Consider the following 26,107-nt stretch of genomic DNA (forward strand, 5'->3'; position numbering starts at 1 on the left):
ATTATGAATGATAACAAAAGTATCTTATTTTATAATATAATTTTTTTAAAAATTATGAAAATTAAAAATCTCTTCATAAATTAAAAAAATATTAATTTATCGATAAATTAATAATTATTAATTTATCGATAAATTAAAACCTCTATAAATTAATAAAATTTTGTGGTCCCAACCTTATTAATTTATAGAGGTTTTACTGTAACATGAACAGTGTTAAAAACGGAAACCTATAAATATTTCTAAAACTATGGCACCATCCGAATCATGATAATTAAAGCGGCTAAAGCGAGTCTTATTCTTCACGTCTTCAGATAATTGTTTGATTTTTCGTTTTACAGATTTGGGTTGATGTTGGACATGGGCTGCGTCCAATATGCCACTCGGCCCAACAAGACAAGATAATTGTGATTTCGGCCCGACAAAATTGGGTGAAAGTCATTAATAAAATCGTAAAGGGCAATCTCGGGAATTCACGATGGAAACCCTAAAAAACCCTCGGTCTACAGTCCGCTATATAAAGCAACAGTACTCACTGGAGAATATCCATCAGACTCACGTACAATACCCCGAGAGCAAAACTTTGTGTCTAATCATAGTTATTGTTTCCTGTATAATTCTCGTTAGCTTCCGAGCTCGTCGTGACTCACTTGTCAGTTCTCCTGTGAACTGACGAGCACAATCTTGACTCGTTTTAGTGACGACCTCGAATTCTTATCGTTAATAAAAGAACAAACTTCTCTTTCCCCAAAAATTGATATTTATTTAGTGTTGTGCAATCCTCTGTACAAACAATTGGCGCCCACCGTGGGGCAAGAGCAGAACATTTCTTTTTGACGAATTAATACCGACGGTCCTCACTTCCTCAAAGTTTCAAGATCCATGACGAACCCCAGCGACGATCTCAACGAAGCAACAGAGCAGCCAACGGAGCAGCCGACGGAGCAGCCGACGGAGCAGCGATGGGGGCGAACGAGAACACGAACTGTCCTGCCTTAACCCTCTTCGGCGATCTCAACCAAAGGCCCCTCGCCGAGCACGATTCCTCCGCCAGCGCCCGACGCGCCCCTCGAACCCCTCGCAGCTACAAACGTTGGACCCGGACCTGTCACCGACCAGCTGGTGACTAACGCCACCGCTCTCCTCAGCGCCGCACTCACCAACACTGCCGCTCACTCCAATGCCGCTCTCCCCAATGCTTTGCCCGTCCAAAGGAGCGGACTCGACAACCTGATGCAAGTCATACTCGATCGACTCGATGGTCAAGAAACGGGAACAAACGAGCGGCTCGAAGCAATTGTGGCAGCGCAAGAAGCGTCGCAAAATCAAATTAGCAGGCTCCAGCAACGAAGGAGCGAACGCCGGAGTGAGAACAACCCTGGCGATCAGCATGCAAATCCACCACCATTTGCGACGCTGTCCGTAGAAGAACGCTACGAAAGCCATAGACGCCCACCAGCGTCGATCATCGCAGGCTCCATGGAAGAACGCCCCAGAGAAGTCCCATCCGAGAATCAAAACCGAACGCAGAGACAAAGCGGAAGCCCGCCGACCCCAACTTTGCTGAGCCGACAAACAGACGCAGATCTCAAGGACGAAACCATACGGCGCCTTGAGATGATGGTCCAAGACCTCTCCTCGAGAGTTCACCCAATCTCGGCCGAGTACTCGAAGAGGTCCAGCGCTCGCCGTTCACTGCAAGGATCTCTCGCGTTCGTGTTCGTTACGTAAACAAGTTCAAGTTCACTCCGTATAATGGATTGGATGATCCAAAGCCGTTTCTGACTTCAATGAGTTTTGCTATAAGCCGAGCTCATTTCAGTGAAGAGGAGTACGAAGCTGGCTCTTGCCAACTGTTTGTCGAGAACCTAGCTCACGAAGCCTTGGGATGGTTCGCCCGGCTCCCGCCGAACTCAATTGGAAGCTATCACGAGCTGACCACCGCTTTCTTACAACACCACTCCACATTTATGATTCGAGGTGCCTCAAATGCCGATCTGTGGAACATGTTTCAGCAAACCAACGAGTCGCTCCGGGATTTTATGGAAAGGTTCAAAAGAATAGTTTTGAAGCTCTCGATCGCTGATGACACAGCGATATCGGCTCTCCGCAACGCTCTCGCTCACGGTTCCCGATTTAGGGAAGACATTATAATCCATGAGCCCCTGTCTCTGGACGACGCGCTGCACCGCGCCAACAAATACATCGAACTGGCTGAAGGAAGCGCATCGAGAGCGAACCGACCGTCGCAAGAACCGCCGACCTCTAAGTCGGCCAAAGGAAAAGAAAAGGTACAGGACGAGCATCACGAGCCTCGTCAACACCTCGACAAGGAGTACGCTGACAAGCTGGAGAAAGCAAAGAAAGCCCAAGCATTCGCTGTTAGCAATCAGGACCCCCAAGCGTCATCGTCGAAACCCTGGAATAACAAATGGGTCTGTGACCCATCGGGCAAGGGCGGAAAAAAGTATTGCGACTACCATAAATGAGGAGGACATACCACTGAAGAATGCCGCACGCTCCAGCAAGTACTGCTCGATAAGTTTAAGGAAGGCCACATTGACGTCGAACACGAGCGACGACTAATAACGGCCCACAGGGATAATCAATTTTTTAACCCTGCGAACGAGAACCCAAGTAGGCAATACAATACAGCCCCCGCCCCACAGCAAGTCACTGAGGTCCTGCCGCCGCCCCCTGCACCTACCCTTAAGAGGAACCCCGAGCCGGTCGACGACCTAAACGTTCCGGCCCTGCGCCAAAGGATTAATATGATTATGGGCGGCCTAACGACTTGTCGAGACTCGGTTCGTTCCATTAAAGCTTACAGGCGGGGTCTAGAGGTCAAGCGGGACTGGATGGCTCAAAGCACGCAGCCCATCACAAACTCCGAGCCGATCATATTCACAGAAGACAATGCATCAGGCCTAGCAGGGCCGCACAACGACCCATTGGTGGTTGAGATGGCAATTGGTGAAAGCATCGTCACCAAAATCTTAATTGATACTGGCAGCTCGGTAAACGTCATCTTCAAAGACGTATTGATTCAGATGGAGGTCGACCTGCGCACAACCGACCATGAAGTCCAACCCCTCACCAGCTTCGATGGCGATACAGTTATGACGGTCGGCACGATAATGCTTCCAGTCTACGTAGGCGGAACGATGCACTGCATCAATTTTGCCATCGTTGACAAACCAATCGTCTACAACGTTATCTTGGGGACTCCATGGCTGCATAAGATGAAAGCTGTAGCATCAACGTACCACCAGTGCGTAAAGTTTCCTACCTCAAGAGGTATATTCACGCTGCGAGGAGACCCGTTGATCGCCAGAACTTGCTTCATCGTCGAACGACAGCAGCGTAGTGCTTGCACTTTTGCAATCTCAGACCCCGCCGAGCAGTTAGATGGTCGCGTCCGTCCAAACACCGAGCTAATCATCCAAGTGAACATTGACCCTTCTGACGCGACTCGCTGGGTAGGGATCGGTGCCGAACTACCACAGGCTATCAAGGACGAGCTCGTCAAGTTTATGTGCCAAAACGTTACCACCTTCGCGTGGAATATGAGCAGTATGACCGGGATCGACCCCAGTATAACTTGCCACGAGCTCAATGTAGACCCAAGGTTCAAACCGGTCAAACAAAAGCGCCGTAAACTCGGGCTGGAGCGCACCGCTGCCGTAAACGAGGAGGTCACAAAGTTGCTCGCTGCTGGATCCATCAGGGAGGTCAAGTACCCCGACTGGTTAAGCAACCCCGTAGTTGTGAAGAAAAAGAACGGCAAATGGCGGGTGTGCGTTGATTTTACCGATCTTAACAAGTCGTGCCCAAAGGACAGCTTTCCTCTCCCAAGAATCGACCAGCTGGTCGAGGCAACTGCGGGAAATGAACTTCTATCGTTCATGGATGCTTATTCAGGATATAATCAGATAATGATGCACAAAAACGATCAAGAGAAGACAGCCTTTATCACCAATCAAGGCACTTACTGTTACAAGGTCATGCCGTTTGGCTTGAAAAATGCTGGTGCAACATACCAGCACCTCGTTAACTGTATGTTCGCCGAGCAGCTCGGCCAAACAATGGAAGTATATATCGATGATATGCTGGTAATATCGACCCATGCTGCCGATCACGTCTCACATCTCGCTAAGTGTTTCGAAGTTCTCAACCGATATAACATGAAGCTGAATCCAGCTAAGTGCTCGTTTGGCGTAACTTCTGGAGAATTCTTAGGCTACCTCGTCACCAAGAGGGGTATCAAAGCTAACCCGAAACAGATTTTGGCGCTTACAAACCTTCCGTCTCCAAGAAATACTCGAGAAGTTCAACGACTTACCGGGCGAATTGCCGCCCTCAATCGATTCATTTCACGCTCTACCGACAAGTGTCTACCGTTTTACCAGCTGCTTCGCAGCAACAAAAAGTTTGAGTGGGATGAGAAGTGTGAGTCTGCCTTCCAGGAGCTCAAAAACTATCTCGCTACTCCTCCAGTCTTAGCTAAGCCCGACCAAGGAGAAACGCTCTATCTGTACATCGCCGTCTCCAGCTCGGCGGTCAGTGGGGTACTCATTAAAGAGGACAAGGGAGAACAGCATCCCTTTTTCTATGTCAGCAAAAGTCTCGATGGAGCAGAGCTCCGCTATCCAACCTTGGAAAAGCTCGCCTACGCCGTAGTTATCTCGGCTAGGAAGCTACGTCCATACTTTCAGTCCCACACAGTGGAAGTCTTGACTAACCAGCCCCTGCGGACCATTTTGCACAGTCCAAGTCAATCAGGTCGTTTGGCCAAATGGGCAGTGGAATTAAGCGAATATGACATTGAATACAAGAATCGCACCTGTGCGAAATCTCAAGTACTCGCTGATTTTTTGGTCGAGCTCTCTCCCAGACTAGAGTCAGGTGCTCCCCACGAAGAGAAGTGGTCATTGCACGTCGATGGTGCTTCCTCCCGACACGGCTCTGGGGTCGGCATACACCTTATTTCACCAACAGGCGAAGTGCTCGAACAATCATTCCGGCTCGCCTTTGCTGCCTCAAACAACGAGGCCGAGTACGAAGCCTTGATCGCAGGAATGAGGTTGGCAAGCGGAATTGGGGTCAAGAAATTACAAGTCTTTTGCGACTCGCAGCTGGTGACCCGCCAGTTCAACGGTGATTACGAATGCAGGAACGACCGAATGGACGCTTACCTTAAAATTGTCCAAAACCTATCCGGTTCATTCGAGTCGTTTGAGTTGATGAAAATTCCTTGCAGCGACAATACTCCCGTACTAACACTGATTGTCTCTGAACCATCGGCCGGTGCACCATCAACTTCTGGTGAATGCTCAGCCGATCAGGAATCTGCCGAACAAGGATCCACCGAGCTAATGTCTAACGACCAAGTATCTGAAGGATAGGAATCTGCCGAACAAGGATCCACCGAGCTAATGTCTAACGACCAAGTATCTGAAGGACAGGAGTCCGCCGAACAAGGATCCACCGAGCAAATATCTGCCAAACACAATTCCGTAGGACAAGCATCTGCCGAGCACGAGTCCGTCAATAAAGGACAAACTACTTCCGAACCGAAAGAGCGACCATACGACTGGCAAAAAGAAATCTGTGGTTACATCGCCGATGGAATTGCTCCATCAGAAAAATGGGAAGCCCGACGCCTCCGAGCTCGTTGTGCGCATTACACACTTTACCGCGGCGAAGTCTTCCGTTGGAGCGCGTCTGGAACCCTTTTGGCTTGCTTCGGTCCCGCCAAAGTTGAAAACGTAATGAGAGAGGTGCACGAAGGCGCCGGTGGCAATCATTCAGGAGGTCGTGCACTCGCAATGCGCATACGCAACAATGGTCATTATTGGCCTACCATGAACAACGATTGCGAGAAATTTGTCGCGAAGTGCAAACAATGTCAACGCCACGCTCCTATTATTCACGCGCCAACCGAGCTTCTGAGGACAACAACACCGCCTTACCCCTTCATGAGGTGGGCAATGGATATCGTTGGACCACTTCCCGTGTCTCGTCAAAAGAAATACATCCTCATCGTGACGGATTACTTCACCAAGTGGGTCGAAGCTGAAGCCTTCACAAAAATCGGAACTCCGCAAGTCCAAAAATTTGTGTGGAAAAACATCATCTGTCGGCACGGACTCCCGTATGAAATTATCACTGACAACAGCACGCAGTTTACCTCGATCCAATTTGAAGGCTTTTGCGCGAAATGGAGAATTCGCCTGAGCAAGTCTACACCTCGCTACCCGCAGGGAAACGGACAAGCTGAGGCGACCAACAAAACAATCATCGACGGACTCAAAAAACGGCTTGAAGACAAAAAAGGCCTCTGGGCTGACGAACTCGATGGTGTCTTATGGTCGCACCGTACCTCCCCTCGCTGATCTACAGGATGGACCCCGTTCTCCCTTGCATACGGAATGGAAGCACTCGCACCAGAGGAGATCGGTGTGCCAACACTAAGACGCTCCATGCTCATTCATGATCCTGCATTGAACACGGAAATGATGCTTGATACTCTCGATACCCTCGAAGAAGAGCGCGGCAGAGCACTTATCCGAATCCAGAACTATCAGCAGCAAGCCGCGAAGTTCTACAACAAGAAAGTCAGGCTTCGCCACTTCGATGAAGGTGATCTCGTCCTCAGGAAAGTCTTTGAAAACACCGCCGAACTCAACGCAGGAAAGATGGGCGCTCACTGGGAGGGCCCATACTTGATCTCCAAGGTCGTCACCCCCGGCGTCTACCAGCTCCTCACCTCGGACGGCACCCCGATTCCCCGTTCGTGGAATTCCGGAAACTTGAAACGCTATTACCACTAGAAGACGAAGCGTCACTCGTCACTCATCAAAAAAAAAAAAAAAAAAAAAAAAAAAAAAGAACGCTCGTACTAACGAGCTCTCCCTTTGTACTATGAACTACGAATGGCTTGATCCCTCTCTGAGGGTACGTAGGCAGCCCGTCAAAAGGCGCAGCTATACCAAATATTAAAAACAAAAGTTTAAACATTTTAAAACTAAAACGAGCTCTCTCGAACGAGTCCGTCTCAGCGAGATGTCCAGCTCATACATCGACCCTCTGGCCAAGGGAACGATTTAGAACGCGTTCCTCATGGATGCAACGGTGAAATAATCCGCACCAAAAAGCCGAGCCCAGTCTCGCATTCAGCTAGCAGGCGGTTAAGTCTGTATAAGCCAAGTTCTCACTTGCACTTTCTTGCCGACCTCGTGGCACACACAGGATAAGCCGGACACTAGGGCTGCACCTAAAAGGTACGACGAGCTCATCTTGACTACCACCCTAAACACTTGGAAATCGATACGTAATAGGATAAGCCGAGAGACGTCTCGCACCGTAAAGTACAACTCGATTCCAAAGATAGGCAAAACACAATTTTTTATTTCATAACAAGAACGACCAACAAAAGCCACGTTCGGCACAAGTTCAAAATAATAAAAACAAACAACAAAAGGCCATGCACGGCACAAAGAACAGAAACAAAGGCCATGCTCGGCATATGCATCACGCACAGGCGTTCAATCTTCTAGTCCCAGATCGGCATTAGAGGGAACATCAAGCTCTAGCCCGTCGATAAACTCCCGCCAAGCCAGGCACTCCCCACGCAACTTCTCCAGCGTATACATTGGGACGTTTACACCCCTAGCAGCCATACCCTCCAAGTATGAGCAGATTCCTTCATCACGGCTGCTCTCAAAGAAGATATTGTCTGTACACTCTATCCGAATAATATATCGACGTAATACGTCGATCCGAGTTCGGCAAGCATCGATCTCCGCATTACTTTCGAGAGGTCTGGCGTCGATAGGTTCAAAATCACTCTCCTCAAGTTTAGGAACCTCCACTGAAGCCACTGCCGCCTCGCGACGAGAGCGCTCTTCTAGCAAACGATCCCATCTCCACTTTGGAACGAAGAACCCCTCATCGATCATAGTTTCGAGATACGCAACAGTCCCGTCCACACGATCAAACTGGAGGCAAAGCTCGAACTTACGGCGCGTAGCTAGAATGTAGGCCCTTAACCTCTGGATCCAAGCACGATAAAACACGAGTTCGGAGCGAATCACATCGTCCACACCTAGCGCCATAGTACCAACCTCAACCGCTCAAAACCAAAAGAGAGACCTTTCCTGAAAAAGAAACAGAACGAAATGGAATGGCAAGAAGTGAGCATTTGAGGAGCAATTTATAGAGCAAAGGATACAATCCTCGAGATGAAATAACCAAGACAGTGATCCTCGAAAACCACATCCATCAAATGATCAACACATGTCAAAGACCAGAGGGTAAAACATAGCAAAGTTCCAAAAAGAAAAAGTACAATGCCTAAACGGCTCAATATCCGGTCAATCCAACGACAATGCAAGATCCCAAAAAGAAAAAAAAAAAGAAAAAGTACAACGCCTAACAAGGCTCAACATCCGCTACATCACGGGGATAGGGTGCAAAGATACACAAATAACACAAAGGAAACAAAGACAAGTCACTGGTCGACATCGACCTGAGCACCCGAGGTCACGGGTGCCCCCGCCGTAGCGACCTCTCCCCCCACGATCACAGGAACATCTGCGCTCACCGGTGCCACCTGAGGGATCGCGTGGCCGAGCATGCTCTCCAGGCCGAGCACAGTCTCTGGAAAGGCCTCGAGATCGCTATCCAGAACATCGGTAATATCAAAACCAGCAACCTTGTCCTCCAACATCTTCAAATCAGTCTCCAACGTAAGCAACATCTTCGGCGGAATGACCATGCCACCCGTTATCAGCTCCTGGAGACACTCATAAGTACCCGACACCTAACTCAACGACATCAGAGATTCATGCACCGCTCTGTTATCAAGGATGTGTCTCCTCAATCTCTCAATGCGAGACCTATAGCCAGCAAGCTCGGCATCGAAGCCCTGCCGCTCTGCTTGCAACTGCTGCAGCTGCGCTCCCTGAAATGCGTTATCTGCCTCAAGCTGCTCGATGCGGGAACGGGAAGCTTCCAAAGAAGTCTTGTGCTCGGCCAACTGTTTCCTATAACCGGCGACCTGCTTCGTCAGAGCAGCAGTAACCCCTCGCTCCTTCTCAAAATCCTGGCGAAGCTCCTCGGCCGACCTCCTGGGCGGCTCAGAAGGGCGAGCATCAGCAACCTGCTTCGCCAGCTCGGCAAGACGGCGCTCGTATGAGATGACCATACGGTTCACAAAACCACCATCCTGAAAGCATAAGGGATAAAAAATTAAGACAAGGATCGAGGGTGCAAATTCAAAATATGAAGAGAAACCAACCTGAAAGTATCGCCGAGCCCATGATCGGTACAGCTCGGGGTCGTGAAGGGAACCCACAGGGGGAAGCGGATCAGAAGAGCCGCGAAGCTTGCTAGCGAGCTCGCCACAAGCAACTCCATTGTTGAAATATGACCCGTCCTTCGTTTTGTAGGAGAAAAAGAATGAGTCATCGATCTCAGTGGTATCGCGCGATGCGCCGTCTCTCCTAGATCTCTTGGACGACTCGGGCTCAGAAACGACCACCTCGCCAAGAGAAACTCTCTTCCTCGTCGGAGTAGGACGCCCAGAATCAGCAACAACAATAGCTAAGGCCTCAGAAGTCTCGCCGCGCGGCTTCTTCTGTGCGCGAGAGGCAGCAGAAGGAACAGTAGCAGCCCTCTTGTCGGCACGAGCAGGAGCCACCTCCGCCGATCTAACATCACCAGCAAGCCTCTGTTCGGCACCAGCTCCCGCGACAGGATCAGCGACCTCAGCATCAGCAACACGCGTAGAAGGTACAACGTCAATGCACTTCTTGAACTGATCGGCGTATCGAGGGAAACGGGTGTTGACCTTTCCCATTCCTAAACGTGGTAGACCTGAAAAGGAAAACAAAGTATGACAACCTAATAACCATCAAACGCAACCATGAAAGTTATAAGAGTTTATAGAGAACTCACGAGATCTCTTAGTAAGCGAGGGCCAATCAATCGCCCCTATCGCTCTGATCTTCCTGAGATTATCAAAGAAACCTGGAGGATGAGCGCGCAAACGAACAACAGGCTCTGCAAACATCAACAAAAACAAAAGTGTTAGAAACTAATCAGAAAAAATTCAACAGGCAAGGATAAGAAACAGCAAAGCTACCGGGAACCATATTCCACTCAGTAGCATAAAACATGTCAAGGTTCTCAACCGAAGTCTCATCTAGCTTGACAAAGAAAAAATAACGCTGCCAACGACAAATCTTCTTCTCAGCTCCGGTGACGATCTGATAACCCGACTTAGCACTAGTATAAAAACATCCAGGACTACCTCTGACTTTCGTAAATCTGGTGGCTTCCTCGAGGAAATGTGCGTCAACCTCCACACCACAATCGGTACCAAGTATCGCCAAACCAGCTGCGTTGCGGATACCTCCCACAGAAAGCTGAGAAATAGCAATCTTGCGTCTCGCACAATAACGCGTCAAGAACTCCGGCAGAGGAAACCAAAGACCGCAATCTGTGAAGTAATGTGTATAGAGAGTGATGAAACCTGCTGGAGGCGTCCAAGGACGCTCGTGAGATTCAGGAACCTGGAATACCAACCCATCGGGCATCTTACACCACTGCGCCATCTCAGCAATGGTATCCGATGTGCACAATGAAGAACCCTGATCGATCGGACCAACGGCAAGTTCGTCATCGGAACCAACAGGAACGGCACCAAGACCCAGAACAGCTGAACTTGGAACCGCATCCTCAGCCGGTACAACATCCATAGGACTCCCACCAGAACCACTCTCGCTACCCTCACTAAACTCGGGAATATCATCAAAGTTGAAATCGTTACCCAGATTATCAATACTGAGATCTCCACATTCTCCCCCGATGTCAACATCATCAAGAGAGTCCCTACAATTAATATCGTGCGTTCTCAGAGAAAGCGCGTCGAATTCCTGCGAAAGTTTTACCACGCGCATATGTTGGAACTCGAGACTGTGACTGAGGTCGTCTGAACTTCCTAGATATTGGTCTACCAACGCCGACCTCACCACCATTGCCGAGCTCAGCACTACCAAACTCATCACCATTGCTGATCTCGAGCACCTTCCCGGACCTTCCCTCGATCCGACCTCCCATCTGAGATCGGTGTCGTCGTCAGAATCAACGACTTCATTTGCATCCTTCTGCCGATCACTATCCACCTCGCAAGGATCCAACTCAACGGACCAGTCTCGTTCTCCGACATCTAGTTCACCACGCCGATCTCCGAATTGCTCAACCAGCCGAGTTTGGGAATCTGTACTGACTCCGCACGAGGTCACTCCGTGGTCGTCGCTGATACCAACAGATCTCGCTGACTTCGAACCAACAATCCGCACGCGAGGGACCGACACAGAAATGCCAAGCTCACAAGAGCCGAACTCGCGTCTCTCGCCGAGCCCACGAGAGATATTGAGCTCGTGCGAAATACTTGGTTCGCGAGTCATATCGTCATCGCCGAGCCTAGAGATGCCGAGCTCATGGCCAACAAGCTCGTCACCCTCGGTCCTAAGACCGCCGACCATGTTGACCTCGGCATCGATCTCCGACCGCCGACCAGGTGTCTCGCTCACAATCTGCCGCCGTACCCCAAACTCGTTAAGCTCAGATCTGCCGAGCTCAGATCTGCCGACCTCGGACCTCTCAGCTCGGGACTCGCCACAGCCGACCATGTCGCCGAGCTCGTCACCACCAGCCTTGGTAAAACTGGGAGTTCTTGTTGATGGCTCGCCGATCTCATTTTGTCGCCGACCCCTTTGACCAATCTCAAAACCGCCGAACCCGTCACTATCCCTCAACTCGTCTCGACCTTCTTCACATCTCGTCCCGACCGGCAGATCTTCGATCCCAAAATCAACCAATCCGCCGATCCCGTCCGAATCTTCCCGTGCGGCGATCCTTGAACCAGCACGGCGACCACGATCCGGCTCCACATTGTCCTCATCATTTCGATCTCCAACCAAGGAAACACGCCGATCGCCGATCATCGCCGACCTCACAAAAGGCAGAAGCGAGCGGCGGCGAACTAGGTCAAGGAGAGGATGCAATGGACCAAAGGGAGAAGTAGAGAGAGAAAGAAGTAAAAACAAGAAAGTAAAAAATAAGAGAGAGAAGAAATTACCTTTTATGAAGAGGAGGAGCAAGTGAAGGAAATGAGAAGGGAGAAGGAGCATAAATAAGTAAATAAAATGGAAAAATTACTGTCAAATCCATCACCTCAATCCGCGACTCACTTCTCTTTTTCGGGATAATCATTGAAAACCGCACTCAAAGTAAAGACCGCAGGATTTTCCCAGTGTCTCTCGAAGAATGAACCCGAAGGTTTTTCAGGGGTTACAGAAGAAATTATGGGAGATTCACTGTAGCAATATTCATTTCCCAGGAGCAATCCGAGACGAACTGTGCCGAGCAGGCATATTACAGACAATACAAGCATGCCCGCCGATCGCAGAAAAACTGACGCTCCCCGGACTAAGGGGGGGACTATTGTTGGACATGGGCTGCGCCCAATATGCCACTCGGCCCAACAAGACAAGATAATTACGATTTCGGCCCGACAAGATTGGGTGAAAGTCATTAATAAAACCGTAAAGAGCAATCTCGGGAATTCACGATGGAAACCCTAGAAAACCCTCGGTCTACAGTCCGCTATATAAAGCAACAATACTCACTGGAGAATATCCATCAGACTCACGTACAATACCCCGAGAGCAAAACTTTGTGTCTAATCATAGTTATTGTTTCCTGTATAATTCTCGTTAGCTTCCGAGCTCGTCGTGACTCACTTGTCAGTTCTCCTGTGAACTGACGAGCACGATCTTGACTCGTTTTAGTGACGACCTCGAATTCTTATCGTTAATAAAAGAACAAACTTCTCTTTCCCCAAAAATCGATATTTATTTAGTGTTGTGCAATCCTCTGTACAAACAGTTGAGTAAAAGTCATCATCAAGATCAATGGGGATTTGGTATTTATATAACTTCAAAACTTTTTTTCATAGTGTTGCAAAAGTCGAGAATGTACATGAATTTTTAACTTAACCATCTACATAACAGTGATAACGATTATGTTTTAATTTCTAATCATTTATGCCACAGATGCATGACAAGTCATTGTGGTTAAGAGTATTAACTTTCAGGAAACAAAGAAACAACTCAACAAAAATACATGTAACTATTTAATCTGAGCAAATAAGTATTGGTTTGATTTGTAACAAGCTAACTGCAAAAAGCTGACAATATTTGAAATCAAACAAAGCAGGGAAATAAAGCAAACATGTTTAAATCAAAGAAAGAAAGACGAACTTTTGAAATATAGTAATTGACTAAGAGTCTAGGATGATTACTTGCTGACTAGTGGAATTCATACAATTTAACAATGCTAATTCTTAGGCCCTAGATCACAAATCTACACTAATTCACTTCTATGATACTAGTCTCTTCGTTAATCATCTAATCATCAATGACTTTTATTCGCGATCAAATGATCAATAAGCATGAATAACTAGCATAAATAGCCACTAAACAACCATAATCACCAATATTTCCTTTGGCTAGATTCGTAAAACTTTTAGTAATTTGGTTTACGAATTTCATTTAAGACATTCCTAGCTAGCTAGTATGAAATTGCCTAAAATCTAAATCAATATGATCAAAGTCAATCTAGCTGAATACATTCTAAACAAGGATAAGATATTCTAACCTTTAACTCCAATAATCAACTCATAATCATCCTAAATCTATCATATCGAAGAAGTCAAGAATCCTAAAAAGATTACTCACTCATGAGGAATGAGTGAATGACCATGATAAGACAAATCATAGAGTTTGATCTTTGCATTATATAAATACAGTAGTAGTTAAAAAGAAAAAAATAGATTTGAGTATGAAAACTCTAAGATTCATAAAAAAATTGTTTGGATCGGAGTAAACCTTAAAGAGGCAAAGATATTTATGCGACTTATCAATTTTGATTTTTTGATGTTACTCACCAGGGTATTGGTATCTAAAGGTGTCACTAACTCTTACATGACTACATTTTTGCTACTAGATTTTTGTCACTAATCGTCGCAAATATTTGCTATAAATTATATGTCTTACATATGGCAAATCTATATCATCTTAAATCTGTAGTGACATATGGCAAATATAAGTGGGATCCCACTAAAAAATGAATCATATAGTACAAGATTTGTGAGTTCGCCCTAAAAAATTCTCTCCCAGGCACATCTCCAAAGGAGCTGCAAGCCTTTGACGAAATGAGCTTTTCCCATCGGCGTTGCTCTTCTGGCGACCCTTAATCCTGAATAGTGGTTGGTAACTAGGCGAGATCTCTCAGGGTACCTTCCTCCGGTGAGTTTCTGTTCCGGGGAGTTTTTCCCTGAGATGACTTTCTCCCCTTTGTTGATTTTGACCTCCTCTCTTCCTCTTCTGATGTGTTCGGTTTCTTTCCTCAGTCTGAGGCCTCCTGCAGCCCCGCCACCGGAGCCTCCATCTCCGCCGACCCCATCAGAACCACCGGACCCACCAGACCCTCCTTCTCAGTTTTGCTTGCTCTCCGACAAATCTCTCTCTCAGCCGTCGTCGCTAGCCTCATTTCCGTCTAAACCTTTCCCCTGGTTGCTCTGGCGACTCTCCACACCGTCGCTCTTCCTCTGCACACCGTCGCTCTTCCTCTCCTCACCGCCGCTTCTTCTCTCTTCATCGCTACTTTCTCAGATTTTCGTTCTGAAACCTTTGATAGTGCTTGTGTCGTATCCTCATCTTCCATCCTTTGTGTTAACGGCCAGTGGCTCTCTTGGCGTTGCCTTACGATGGCTTACTGCCGTCTGCAGTTCATGTTGTCAGCTCCGAAGTGAGCTCGTCTCATCAAGGTTTGCTTCTGATTTCTTGCTCCTTTGCCTTCCATTTACTAAACTTAGTTGGCTTTCTAAATCTGAGATAGAAAAAGACTTAACTAGTTGTGTTGAATGGGATGGTGAGCCCTGTGACCTTTGTTGGAAAGTAGTCATTGAGTTTAGTTTGCTCTTGGACTGCAATTTGACTCTCTTGGATCACCTTAATGATGACTCCGTTTTACCTTGTATTGAGGTCTCTATTAGATTTGTTCTAATATTGTTTGTTACTAAAGGCTTTGTCCCGACCTTTAGCATCGGTATCTTTGTTTATGTCGATGTAATTTGGGAAGATCAGTCTCTGTTTAGAGCTATGCTTCCTCATCTTGGCACCAACTGCCTCTTTCTCTTCTCAAATGTCCCTCTTGTGAGTGGTTTGGATGATCAAGCTACACCGGTTTTGCAAGGATCTTCCTCCCGGTTGTTAGCTTCCTCTGCCTTCGTTGTGGAGCTTGTAACCCTTCGGGTTGCACTGGATACATTCTCTCATGGAGTCGTTGGGATTGTTATGTTTCGATCTCACGTATCTTCCTTTGTAAAATTGTATCTTGCATTTATCCATGGTTTCTTTTCTTTTGGAGTTATTGTAGGCACTTCTTGCTTTGTTTCCTTGTATTTCCCTTCTATTTGGGTTGTAATTCGTTCTCTTTTGAGTGAGTTTGAGACTTAATTTCAATGAAGATTATTAGTTTGACCAAAAAAAAAAAACGTGGGATCCCACTTATATTATACGCAAATTACACAAACAAAAACACATGTTTTTTTTTTTTTTTTGAGGATAGTCAGTCATCCTTAAAGTCGAATCACATAAAATTTTGCATGGGTTAACTAAAAGAGTAGAAAAACATATTAATATGAATGATTCTGCCCAGGATCGAACTGGAGACCTTTTGCGTGTAAGGCAAACGTGATAACCACTACACCACAGAATCGCTATATTAATTGTGACATCATTATAATATCTGACGCTATACGTTTACCGTCTTCATTCTAGTATAAAGTTTAGAACTAACTAACTACACATATTTGATAATTCCTTACATTTTATATTACTGGTCGATTCCTTAAATATAGTATTTGTTTTGGAATCTCATCAAATCTTGTAGTGTAGGAGACTCAAACCTTCTCCCATGCATGTACGTGTAAGTAGGTCTCTTCCTACGTCCTAGAACCTTTTTCAATTCCCTTCTAAATTTCAGAGATATAGATGACATCAAGAAAAGTTACAAAGCTTCTAGCCATAAAATTTGGTTGTTCTAGAATATACTATGATAAATGATATTTCTGTTTGTTAAAAAGTAATGAAATATTCAACATATTCTTACGTCATTATATATTATTTTATAGTAAATTAATTACTTGTAATTACATTCAAAAGTGACGAAATACAAATGACATATCACTATACTGCATGAGACGCATTCATCCTTTGAAGTTTGGAGCATGCAAATTTAGTTAACCACGAAACACTATAATTTACATTTGAAAATGCTTTCTAAAACAAGACAAGACAACTAAATATATTTCATTAAGAACGGAATGAACGGAATGCAAGGATTTATACGTCTTCGGTCTTCCACGCGTACCGAAAATCAGATAAAGAGAGAAATTCACTTACTTCTCAAACGAAAGCTCACTGCCCTTGATAAAAAGACTATTCTCACAAACCACTCTCAGGAATCATTTTCTCACATTCTGGTTCTCAAATTTTCATGAGCTTTATAAACTATCTCTCTCTCTCTCTCTCTCTCTCTCTCTCTCTCTCTCTCTCTCTCTCTCTCTCTCTCTCTCTCTCTCTCTTATTACTTATCAACTCCACTTCCCAAGCACCTGTCCTTGGAAATGTTTTTTTCAAAATTCTGAAAAATCTGTATACGTAACTCTACTTTGAAAAAAAAAACTAAATATATTCCATTTCTCCCCTTAGTGCAGCAGATGCATGTCTGTCATTCCTTTTGTTGCTTAAAGAATGATTGTCTAGAGTTTTCATATATATTAAAAAGTGAAAATGCACCAGATTGACACAAATATGAAAAAATATTGCTCGATTGACACCTTCTTTTAGGGAAAAACTAGAATAACACAATATTGTGTTTAAATTACCAAAAGCCCAATCAAAATAAAATAGGAAAGTGATAAAAAAAAATCGATTCTCTTAAAACTTTAGGAACCCGACAATGGTTTATTTTTTTAAATTAACCAAACCTTTGTTTCTTCTGCCGGCAAAGAAAAAATTTACAGTCCAAAAATAAAATTTGATATGTCGTCATCTCCGCCGGCGATTTGGCACTGTAATCACCGGTGTTTTCTGCTCCAGCCAGATACAGACGCTGGAAACTAAACCTTTGTTTCTTCCGCCGGCGAAGAGAGATTTTACAGTCCCAAAAAAATTCGATCTGTCGTCATCTCTGCCGGCGATTTAGCACTGTAATCGCCGGTGTTCTCTGCTCCAGCCAGATACAGACGCCGGCGGTGAGTTGGATCGTTTATTCCGGTGGCGAACTAAGAACCGTAGTGGCTTCGGTGGTGGCTGAAAAATCTGCGGCGGTGAGTTTTTAATTGGATTATTAGAATAATTAACAGAATTGTTACTTGCAATTATCGATTAACCCTGTTTTTGTTTTTGTTTTGGATCTTGATCTTCAATAGCTTTGGTGGATCCTCAAAAGCATTGGTGGGAAAGATTAGGCTTCTTGTTTTGGGTCTTGTGGGAAAGATTAAAATCTGAAGCTGTTGGGGAAGTAGGAAAGTTAGACGATCCTACTTCTGATTGTTGAACCGGTGCAGCTATTGGTGATTGAAAAATAATAGGTTTTTTCCCTTGGCTTTTTGTTAAAATTTGTTCTACACTTTCTTCTGATTCAGTGCTAGCTTGGCCAGTTCTGTACTCAGAGAAAGATGAATGTGGGTAGAATGAACTAAATTTTAATGATGGTGGATCTCTGAAAGAACCAAAGTTTAATAATATTTTTCCATCATATTATTCTGTTATAATTGTAATAGTTCTTTGTTCAAAGTTTCTTGGTGGTTGAGTAATATTAATTTTCTATTGATCAGGAATTGTAATTTCTGTCCAATTTAATTGTTTAGGTGTGTATGTAGAGGTTGGTGTGTCTTTACCATGTGCAGCCAATATTGTTGTTTCGCCTTTATCATCTTGCAATAAACATCGTGGGTTGAACTCAGATGTAGATTGCTTAAAGTAAATTTGATACAACAACAAATATCCATGTCTTTCTTGCTGAAATTTAATTTCAGGCAAGTGTACGTTTAAAACTAAAGTATTAAATATTGTAGGGTCATGTAGGCTCACTTGAAAATTTGGTGCACAATTAAAATATATAGCTCCGTTACATAAGTTTGACTGTACTGCTCCTAATAAGGAGTCTTCAAATTTTAAAAGTGTTTTATCTCTTAATAACATGAGTATTGGAGAATCAATCCCTGTTCTAGATAAAGGTTTAATTGCTATTTGTTTCCACCGCTAGAGAGCATGATTGTCAAAGTACGTGCAGAATAAACTTGTGTATTAACTTCAATGATTTACATCAGTATATATACATAATCCAAGTGGGCTTAACAACATAATCTAGCCCTTAAGCCTATATCGTATATAATATGAAGGTTTTTCTCAACTTTTACTAAGGAGATGACATTTGGCTTACTATTTTCTAAATCCTGTATTTTTTTGTTTGGACCTAATAACTATAGTTTAGACCTAATTAACTACAAACCCATAAAATAAAATAAAAATAAAAAACCATCAACATTTCCTTGCTCCCTTCTTTAATGAGAAACATATGCAGCCTCCAAGAATCTAGAACCACCTTATATCAGTGTGTGGTTGGTTCCATCTCCGAACTAAACCAACATTAAATTAACTTTATAGGTTTCAATTTTTGGATTTAATTTCTGTGTTTGGATTCTTATATAATTTTCACAGGCACAAGTGAAATCAAATTTAAGTAAGATGGTGGGATGGTATTATTTAAGTAAATTAGTTTCACTTTTTAAAAAATTGTTTATATAAAATTTAAATTTTTGAGCTTAGTTTCTGGAAAATTACGTAAGATTGTGAAATGTTTTAATCTAATTCTATAATTATTTTGTTCGTTTATCACTTATTATTTCAAACGCCATGGTATTTTTGAATTATATAAAATTTATAAGTTTTCATATTAGGAATTTCAGGATAAATTATGAACATAATCAGTTATGTTTTGATTTGAAATAATACCATCATTTTATGCATTGCCTTATATCTACCCACTATTTTCCTCAATTTTTTTTTTTATATTACTTCTCATTCTTAACTTATTATTTTGAAGCACTTGCGAATTTATGATCAATAATATTTGATCTCAATCCCTTCTCTCTCTTAAAGGCTCAAACATTCTATAAAGTTTGGTTTTCTAAAAACAACCTATTAACATAAAAACACATCCTCTTTCAGATTATTGTGAAAACTAAAACATTTACTTTCTATTATATCCTCTATTCAATTTCCAACGAACAACAAAACACTGGTAACAATAGTATCGTTGTTCGGATCAATCGTTTTTGGGAAGTTCCTAACTTTAGAAGAAATATTATCTTACTAAGTCTTGAATAATTTTCCCAAAAATGTAAATTATTTTTACTATTGTTCGTATTTTGATGATTTATGCAATCATTTTAAAACATTTATAAAAGAAAATAAATAATTGTATGTGTATTTGATTTTAAAAGAATTTTAGGGGGGTATATTGAAACTATGATTTTGCAGGATTTTATGAGATTTAAAAAAATTGGAATTTTGATAAATTTTAGGGAAATTCATATGATTTATGGTAAAATTCTTTCAAATCCCACCTAAAAACATGAGATTTGAATTTCTGTATTTTTAACTAAACAAATCCTCCCAAATCCTTCAGAATCCCTAAAATTTATTAAAATCCAAATCCACAAATTGTTTTGAATAACAGTGGATTTTAAAGTAGATTTTTAAATCATCAGTTCAATAACAGTGGATTTTAATGGACTTTTTAAAATTCATGATTGAATAACATAAGATTTGTAAATTTTACACAAATCACTTAAAATGTCAAGTTGAATACATCCCCTTAATATATCATGATGATGGGCGTCAGATTCTTAGAGTAAGAGTTGAAAGAAACCTTACTATATTATATTATTTAATAATAAAGTAAAGTTTTCTTTAGGCAAGCTACAAAAGATTGTCATTTGATGCTCTCTTCTTTCACAAGTGTCATTTTGTTTCTTTAAATTTTTAGTGTAACAAATTTTTCAATTGAATTTACATAATAAATTTTTCTCTTAACAAATAATTTGATGATTAAATAGTTTAAGGATATATGGAGGGCGATTGAGAAAATGAATGAGACTATTTCTGACATGGGCAAAACCCTCAACAGTCGAATAGATGCTTTGGAGAGCAAATTTGAAACATTTGTTGAAAAAAAATGAATGTGTTAGAAGAGAAGATGAGTGAGAGAATTAAAGCAGTGGAGAAAGAAAGAAAAGAGCCAAAAGACGCTGATGTACCAAATGATGCCACTTCGCACACCATTGAAGATGATGAGGGAACAAGTAAAGCACTAGTAAGTTACATTTTCTCTTATCATGTTGCTGTCAGAAGTGTCCCTAAGTATTTTCCTTGTAAAAAAGTACCATCCACAACAACCACTTTCCTCAAGAATGGAAATCCTTGTATGCTTGCACCAAATGCTAGAAAACAGTACTTAAACCTTTGAGTGTCATCAACTTCAAGCTGTGTAAAAGTTTCATGATTTGCCCTTTTTATCATATACAAATATGTAGGCAGCTGCTCATAACCACTCTCTGGACTACCCCTGACCAACTCGCAAGCATGCCTTAGCGTTCGATATGCCTTCCAATAATCCATCTATCAAGAACAATATTATTTTAAATTGTTGTGAAAATAAATAAACGGTATAATGCTAAATAGTACTGGAAGGAATAATTTTACCTTGATATGAAAACGTTTATTCAACGCTTCAGCAGCATGCATTGGCAGTACCTTGGGACCAACTCCACCAACAAAATCTTTGTACAACTCTCCTAGAATATGATGATCTGCTTGTCGGGCACGCATAGAGCGCTCTGTTACTGAACATGTATGTGCTGAAATAAACACACGCACCTCAAACTTTGGAAAGTGTCTTAATGTTGCAGCTGTTACCCTCCACTTGCATCCTTTAACCCAACACTTGACAATCAATAGTGTTGGTCTCGATTTGTAAACATAAAAATCAAACCTTTGAACCAAGGTTAGTATCTTCAACCGTGTTTTTAGGTGCTCTTTTGTATCATACATTTGCCCAACAGCCAAATTCACAGAAGACAAGTCTACCTTTGAGACATCAACTGGTTCTTTATTTTCTTCAGTAAAAAAAAATGAACTCCTTTTCTTCATTGGCAATTTATGATCCTCTTCTTCTGCTGGAATTCCATACAGGGTAAAATTCTCATCATCAGAATCTGTTCCGTTAGAATCATCACAATAATCAAATCTACTATCATCTTCAACGATCTCTTCCTGTTTTGCTTCGTTGGCCAAATCAACATACTTTTCCCCAACAAAATCGTTTTCATCTCTTCCTCGTTTCTTACCTTTGTGATTCGAATCAGTCCGTATTTTCTTCTTCACTTCAACACAAAGTCGACATGTATCCCTTTTCAATTGTCCCAGAAAAGTGTGCAACTGACGAGAATTATCAATAATAACTAGTGGTGTATCAGCGGGTAAATCCTGCAATAGCCTCTTCGAGATCTTGGAACTCAACACAACATCAAATACCTTGTTATCCAGCCTGTAATCCTCACATACCATTCCAATGCAATCATCAAAACTGCTTTGATCATTACATTCTAGAATTCGTGAACCCCTTTCATTATCGACAACAAACAACCATTTGTTGTTGTCAAAGATCAAATGCACTCTAAAACGTGAAGGAAGCGATGAAAAAAAAAACCTAAAAGGAAAATAATAGAGAAGTCGATTATGAACCCCAAAAGGAAAGAAAGCATGATTAAATCCACATTGGAGAAGAGGAAGAAGGAATCTATGGAAAAATAAGATGAATCCAAAAGAGAAAAAAATTGGAGTCGATATTGGGGGAGGCACGAGACAAACACGAAAAAATAAGGTAAACCCTAGATTCTCGCCATATATGGCAACTACTTAAAAAGTCTGTCGCTTAACCGTAAAGAAAATATGTCGCAAAACACACTAATAAATCTGTCATTACCCTGAAAAAAAATATGTTATTACAGGTAACAAATCTGCCGTCACTATATTAACAAAAAAACAAATCGGTTATGATTGTATTCATATATAATAAATCGGTTATCAAGCAGCAGATTTTATAGTAGAAAAACTAAAACTGTCATAACATAAAAAAAAATCTTACGTATAGTGTGAATGTAGGTCAATATAGCAATTTTAAAAAGACTTTAGAAAATCTGTTATCAAACAACAGATTTTTTCTTCAATCCAAAAATCAGTCATAACTTAAAAATATCTGTCACCACTAGATGTCAAACTAGTAATTATTTTTTCGTTTATAAATCTGTCGCAACGTGACAGATTTTTGAAGGAAAATAAAAACTGTTACAACAATCATAAAAAATCTGCCACAAAATTCCTAAAAATTTGACTAAAATAATGAAAATCTGTCATGACTTTATAAATAATTCTGTCGCGTTAAAAAGATCTGTTGTTCAAAAAAAATCTATCGTTACACACTTCAAATAAATCTGCCGTAAAAAATAAATCTGCCATCAAACTGTTCAAATTAATCTGCCATCCAAAATAAGTCTGCAAAAAAAAGCTGCCATCGACAAAAAATCTGCCACTTATAAATTACTTGCCATTACTTGTTTGGCAGACTTTTATATATAAAAAAAAAAAAACAAAATTGCTGGAATTTTTAACCAAATGTAATACTCCTAACAAAGCAAAAAATGGTATTTTAGGTATGAAAATAACCCAACTAACCCTAAAATTTTATGAACTAATCTAGTAATTAACTGGTCAATTTGGGTCAAACTAGTAATTTTCCCTATTAAAAATAATTAATACTTATATCTACGTTATTCTTTTACACTAAACAATATACAACAGCGATGAACCAATAAAAATTTAATTATTTATAATATGTCTTAAGTTTACAATTTATTAATAGCCACGAATAAAACATAAAGAAAATCTTTGCTGAATATGATAAATAATAACTAATAATCAAACTTTTTAAGAACAGATGAGTTAAAATACTAAGAAATCTAATGTCTCTTCATTCTAATTAAAGCTAGCTACACCAAGCCTTACACACACAAAAAACACAATAAGGAGCGCATATCAAGGTGTCATAGAAATAAAAATAACTTTATCAAAATGCAAACGCCAATAGCCAAACCAACGCAACCCTATATAGATGAGTTTTTTTCCACACGGTTCATGCGTTTATCTTGAGGTTAGCGAGTTGCCGGATATTGACAGGAAAAATATCGGAGGTGTCGCCAGAGAGGAGACGCCGGGCAATGATGATGTTAGCAGCTTCCGAAGGATGGTAAGGATCCCAAAAAACGTATTTGGAACGGTCCATACACACTTTTGAAGTCGGGCCACATGGAATCAGCCCACCTACTTTCCCAACTAACGAACAACACGGAATCTTCTCACTCTCAAAACCTACAATATTGATATATCAGAATCTGAAAATAAGTATCATATATATATTTTTTTTTTGAAAAATAAAGGACTAACTGAACGGGGCTTATGTTTCAATGACAAACCGAAAGAAAAAAAAAAAAACATTGCTAAAGCATATAAAATGGTTAAGTTGCGTACCATAAGATGAGTAATTTTGGAGAATATCATAAACAATGCGAAAAACATCAGCGTAGACGAATCTTGAACCGTGTAGACTCCTGTTTAAATCCTCAACGAGGGTTTTAAGCTTGAGATTATACATTTGTGCCATTTCATTAGGTTCCACTGAACATTCATTTCCAGCCGTTGGATCAGATGACTCTCTCGAGAACGGTATGCAACCAACTGGACCAATATTAATCACCGCGATTTTCCTCGCACCCAACTGGTACAGTCTCTGCCAAAACCATATACAGTAGTAAAATAAATTAGTTTGTCAAACCGGTTTGGTTTAAATCCGGTTTATTTGAAATTAGAGAAGAAATTAGTTACGGTGAGTTGTAATCGGAATCTTGAGATCATTGTATCAACGAAGACTTCTGGAGATACGACTTTACGTTGAACGCTTGATACGACGGGAGTGAAATAATTGTTGATTAGATCATTAGAACCGGTCGTAACCGAGAAAATTGCAGACCGGACTAATTTAGCCGCATCGAATTCACCAATCCAAAAAATTATGTCTTGTCTCGTGGTTGCAAAATTGTCTAGTTGTGCATCCACATTTACACGTTCCCCCTATGATTAAAATTTTATAACAATGAATAACAAAATATGTGAAAAATAAGAAAGAAAATTAACAATATGCTTACAAATAACTTCCCGGTGGAATTGAGGATTCCACTTCCGCCGGAAGCATAATTGACACCGTTGAGAATGAGGGATCCTCTTGTTGTTGGTGCTAAGTACGGTGGAGTTAATTCATCTGACCCCAATGCTTGATCTGCGGTTTACCCAAAATATCCGGTTATCTAGCTATCCGTAAAAGACACTAACCAAAATTTGGTTTAAAAACAAACCGGTCAAAAAATGCAAGAACATTGTTACATGTTGGAAGTCAACTCAGTTTGAATAATGTTTTCACAATAAATACAATCTTTATTATTACGGCTTGACGCTTGACCATTGCATTGCATGGAAACTTGTGTATATAGTATTATAGTTATTATAGAAAATTTTACATAAGAAAATTACTCATTAATAGAAAATTGTACTGTCATTTTACAGAATTTTCTTTATTTCACAAAAACTGTCACTTTACAATTCCAATATATTTTTTACAATAAATTTTCTAATTTACCCTTTATCCTAAAGCTCACTTTCATTGAATTTAAACTATTAGTCACTTATTAAAAAGGGGCAAACATGTATAATTTATATTTTCTTAATTTGTGTGCATTGTGTCAAAATGACACTCTTAATGAAACGGAGAGAGTAACAAATTACTTACATACGATATCAACGATTGTTCTTCCATTGGTGAATCTCCCAGTAGGCGATCCAAAATCGATCCCATTAGGATCATAATTAGCTTTAGACAATGTGGCTAAGTAGTTGTTGTTTCCGGCGTCTACCAACGAATCTCCGAAGACAAAATTCGCCGGAATGTTCTTACTACCGGCAAGACACAGTATCTCGGTGAAGAACAAGAACAATAATGCTATAACTTGGCAAAGAGAAACAAGAAACGACATTACTGATTTTTTGTCAGTTTTAAAATAGGTATCTCGAGACAAAATATCAACAAGAAAACAGGATTCTTTTTTGTGAAGAACCAAAGACGAGTACTATTTTGAAGAAGAGGGGTGCGTATCAGAATAAAAGATAAAGAAGGCAAGGTTTATATAAGGGTTTTTGTTTTGTTGTTTGTTCCACAAATGGAGTCCTTCATTGGGAATAGCACAGAACCACTGTTAGTTTGATTGAGAACTTTTATAACTAAAAAGACATTGGAAATAAACAATAAAGTTTTTAGTGTGTATATAACTTTAACCTTTTTATATAGAGTCTGAAATAGTTGGCACGTTTAGTATTAATGGCCTATACGGCTATACCTACAAAGCTACATGCATGAGCGTGTACGTAGGATCAAATAATTATAATGAATAATGTTATCATCCAAATTCAGATTAATCTATACGAAAACTTTTGTATTTGTCAAAAATGTCCGATGCAATTTGGACTCAGAGCGAATGGAGAGACATTTGAGAAAAAGTCACCTAAAATTATTTTAACCATGCTAACAAAATTTTAGGGGGATATGAATATAATAAAAAGTTTCCCGGGACAATGAAACTATTGTTGTTCATGAAATGAAAAATAAAACGAATCACTCTATATATGAATTAACTGTATATAGATAATAGATTCATACTCTACATGGTTTTGTCTCCAAGATCTTTTTTTTTTTTGATAAAATAATTTGTTTCTTAATTTATATTGTGACGAGATAAATC

At 41.4% G+C, this 26,107-nt stretch overlaps 4 protein-coding genes and 1 non-coding gene across 5 annotated transcripts; 3 read left to right on the top strand and 2 right to left on the bottom strand.

The window, feature by feature from the left end:
- Positions 1 to 1,787: 1,787 nt before the first annotated feature.
- LOC104733589 (uncharacterized) lies at positions 1,788 to 5,402 on the top strand. Its single transcript, XM_087476958.1, has 2 exons — positions 1,788 to 2,432; positions 2,523 to 5,402. The coding sequence occupies exons 1-2, from the start codon at positions 1,788 to 1,790 to the stop codon at positions 5,400 to 5,402; spliced, it is 3,525 nt and encodes a 1,174-aa protein (XP_087333084.1).
- A 1,026-nt stretch (positions 5,403 to 6,428) lies between these two features.
- Positions 6,429 to 6,830, top strand: LOC147930626 (uncharacterized). The gene has a single exon (XM_087476959.1). It carries the CDS (start codon positions 6,429 to 6,431, stop codon positions 6,828 to 6,830), a length of 402 nt encoding a protein of 133 aa, XP_087333085.1.
- Positions 6,831 to 14,142: 7,312 nt separating this feature from the next.
- LOC147930627 (uncharacterized) lies at positions 14,143 to 15,593 on the top strand. Its single transcript, XM_087477881.1, has one exon. The coding sequence runs from the start codon at positions 14,409 to 14,411 to the stop codon at positions 15,585 to 15,587; it is 1,179 nt and encodes a 392-aa protein (XP_087334007.1). The 5' UTR covers positions 14,143 to 14,408; the 3' UTR covers positions 15,588 to 15,593.
- A 183-nt stretch (positions 15,594 to 15,776) lies between these two features.
- Positions 15,777 to 15,849, bottom strand: TRNAV-UAC (transfer RNA valine (anticodon UAC)). Its single transcript has one exon. It is a non-coding gene; the product is annotated as a tRNA-Val (tRNA).
- A 7,305-nt stretch (positions 15,850 to 23,154) lies between these two features.
- Positions 23,155 to 25,554, bottom strand: LOC104732000 (GDSL esterase/lipase At4g16230-like). The gene is made up of 5 exons (XM_010451531.3): positions 25,102 to 25,554; positions 24,464 to 24,594; positions 24,144 to 24,389; positions 23,790 to 24,048; positions 23,155 to 23,630 (listed from the first exon to the last, which is right to left on the bottom strand). Exons 1-5 carry the CDS (start codon positions 25,343 to 25,345, stop codon positions 23,395 to 23,397), a joined length of 1,116 nt encoding a protein of 371 aa, XP_010449833.1. The 5' UTR covers positions 25,346 to 25,554; the 3' UTR covers positions 23,155 to 23,394.
- Positions 25,555 to 26,107: the final 553 nt, after the last annotated feature.

Source organism: Camelina sativa, chromosome 12, assembly GCF_030686135.1.
Source record: "Camelina sativa cultivar CO46 ecotype springtype chromosome 12, ASM3068613v1".
Taxonomy (NCBI): domain Eukaryota; kingdom Viridiplantae; phylum Streptophyta; class Magnoliopsida; order Brassicales; family Brassicaceae; genus Camelina; species Camelina sativa.

What these genes read in the sequence shown, in the direction of transcription:
- LOC104732000 (XM_010451531.3), bottom strand. Translation starts at nt 25,345, where the DNA reads ATGTCGTTTCTTGTTTCTCTTTGCCAAGTTATAGCATTATTGTTCTTG. An exon ending in AACAATCGTTGATATCGTAT is followed by an intron (nt 24,595 to 25,101) that starts GTAAGTAATTTG and finishes GGTAAACCGCAG; the next exon opens with ATCAAGCATTGGGGTCAGAT. An exon ending in GATTCCGATTACAACTCACC is followed by an intron (nt 24,049 to 24,143) that starts GTAACTAATTTC and finishes TGGTTTTGGCAG; the next exon opens with AGACTGTACCAGTTGGGTGC.
- LOC104733589 (XM_087476958.1), top strand. Translation starts at nt 1,788, where the DNA reads ATGAGTTTTGCTATAAGCCGAGCTCATTTCAGTGAAGAGGAGTACGAA. An exon ending in AACCCTGGAATAACAAATGG is followed by an intron (nt 2,433 to 2,522) that starts GTCTGTGACCCA and finishes CGCACGCTCCAG; the next exon opens with CAAGTACTGCTCGATAAGTT.
- LOC147930626 (XM_087476959.1), top strand. Translation starts at nt 6,429, where the DNA reads ATGGAAGCACTCGCACCAGAGGAGATCGGTGTGCCAACACTAAGACGC.
- LOC147930627 (XM_087477881.1), top strand. Translation starts at nt 14,409, where the DNA reads ATGACTTTCTCCCCTTTGTTGATTTTGACCTCCTCTCTTCCTCTTCTG.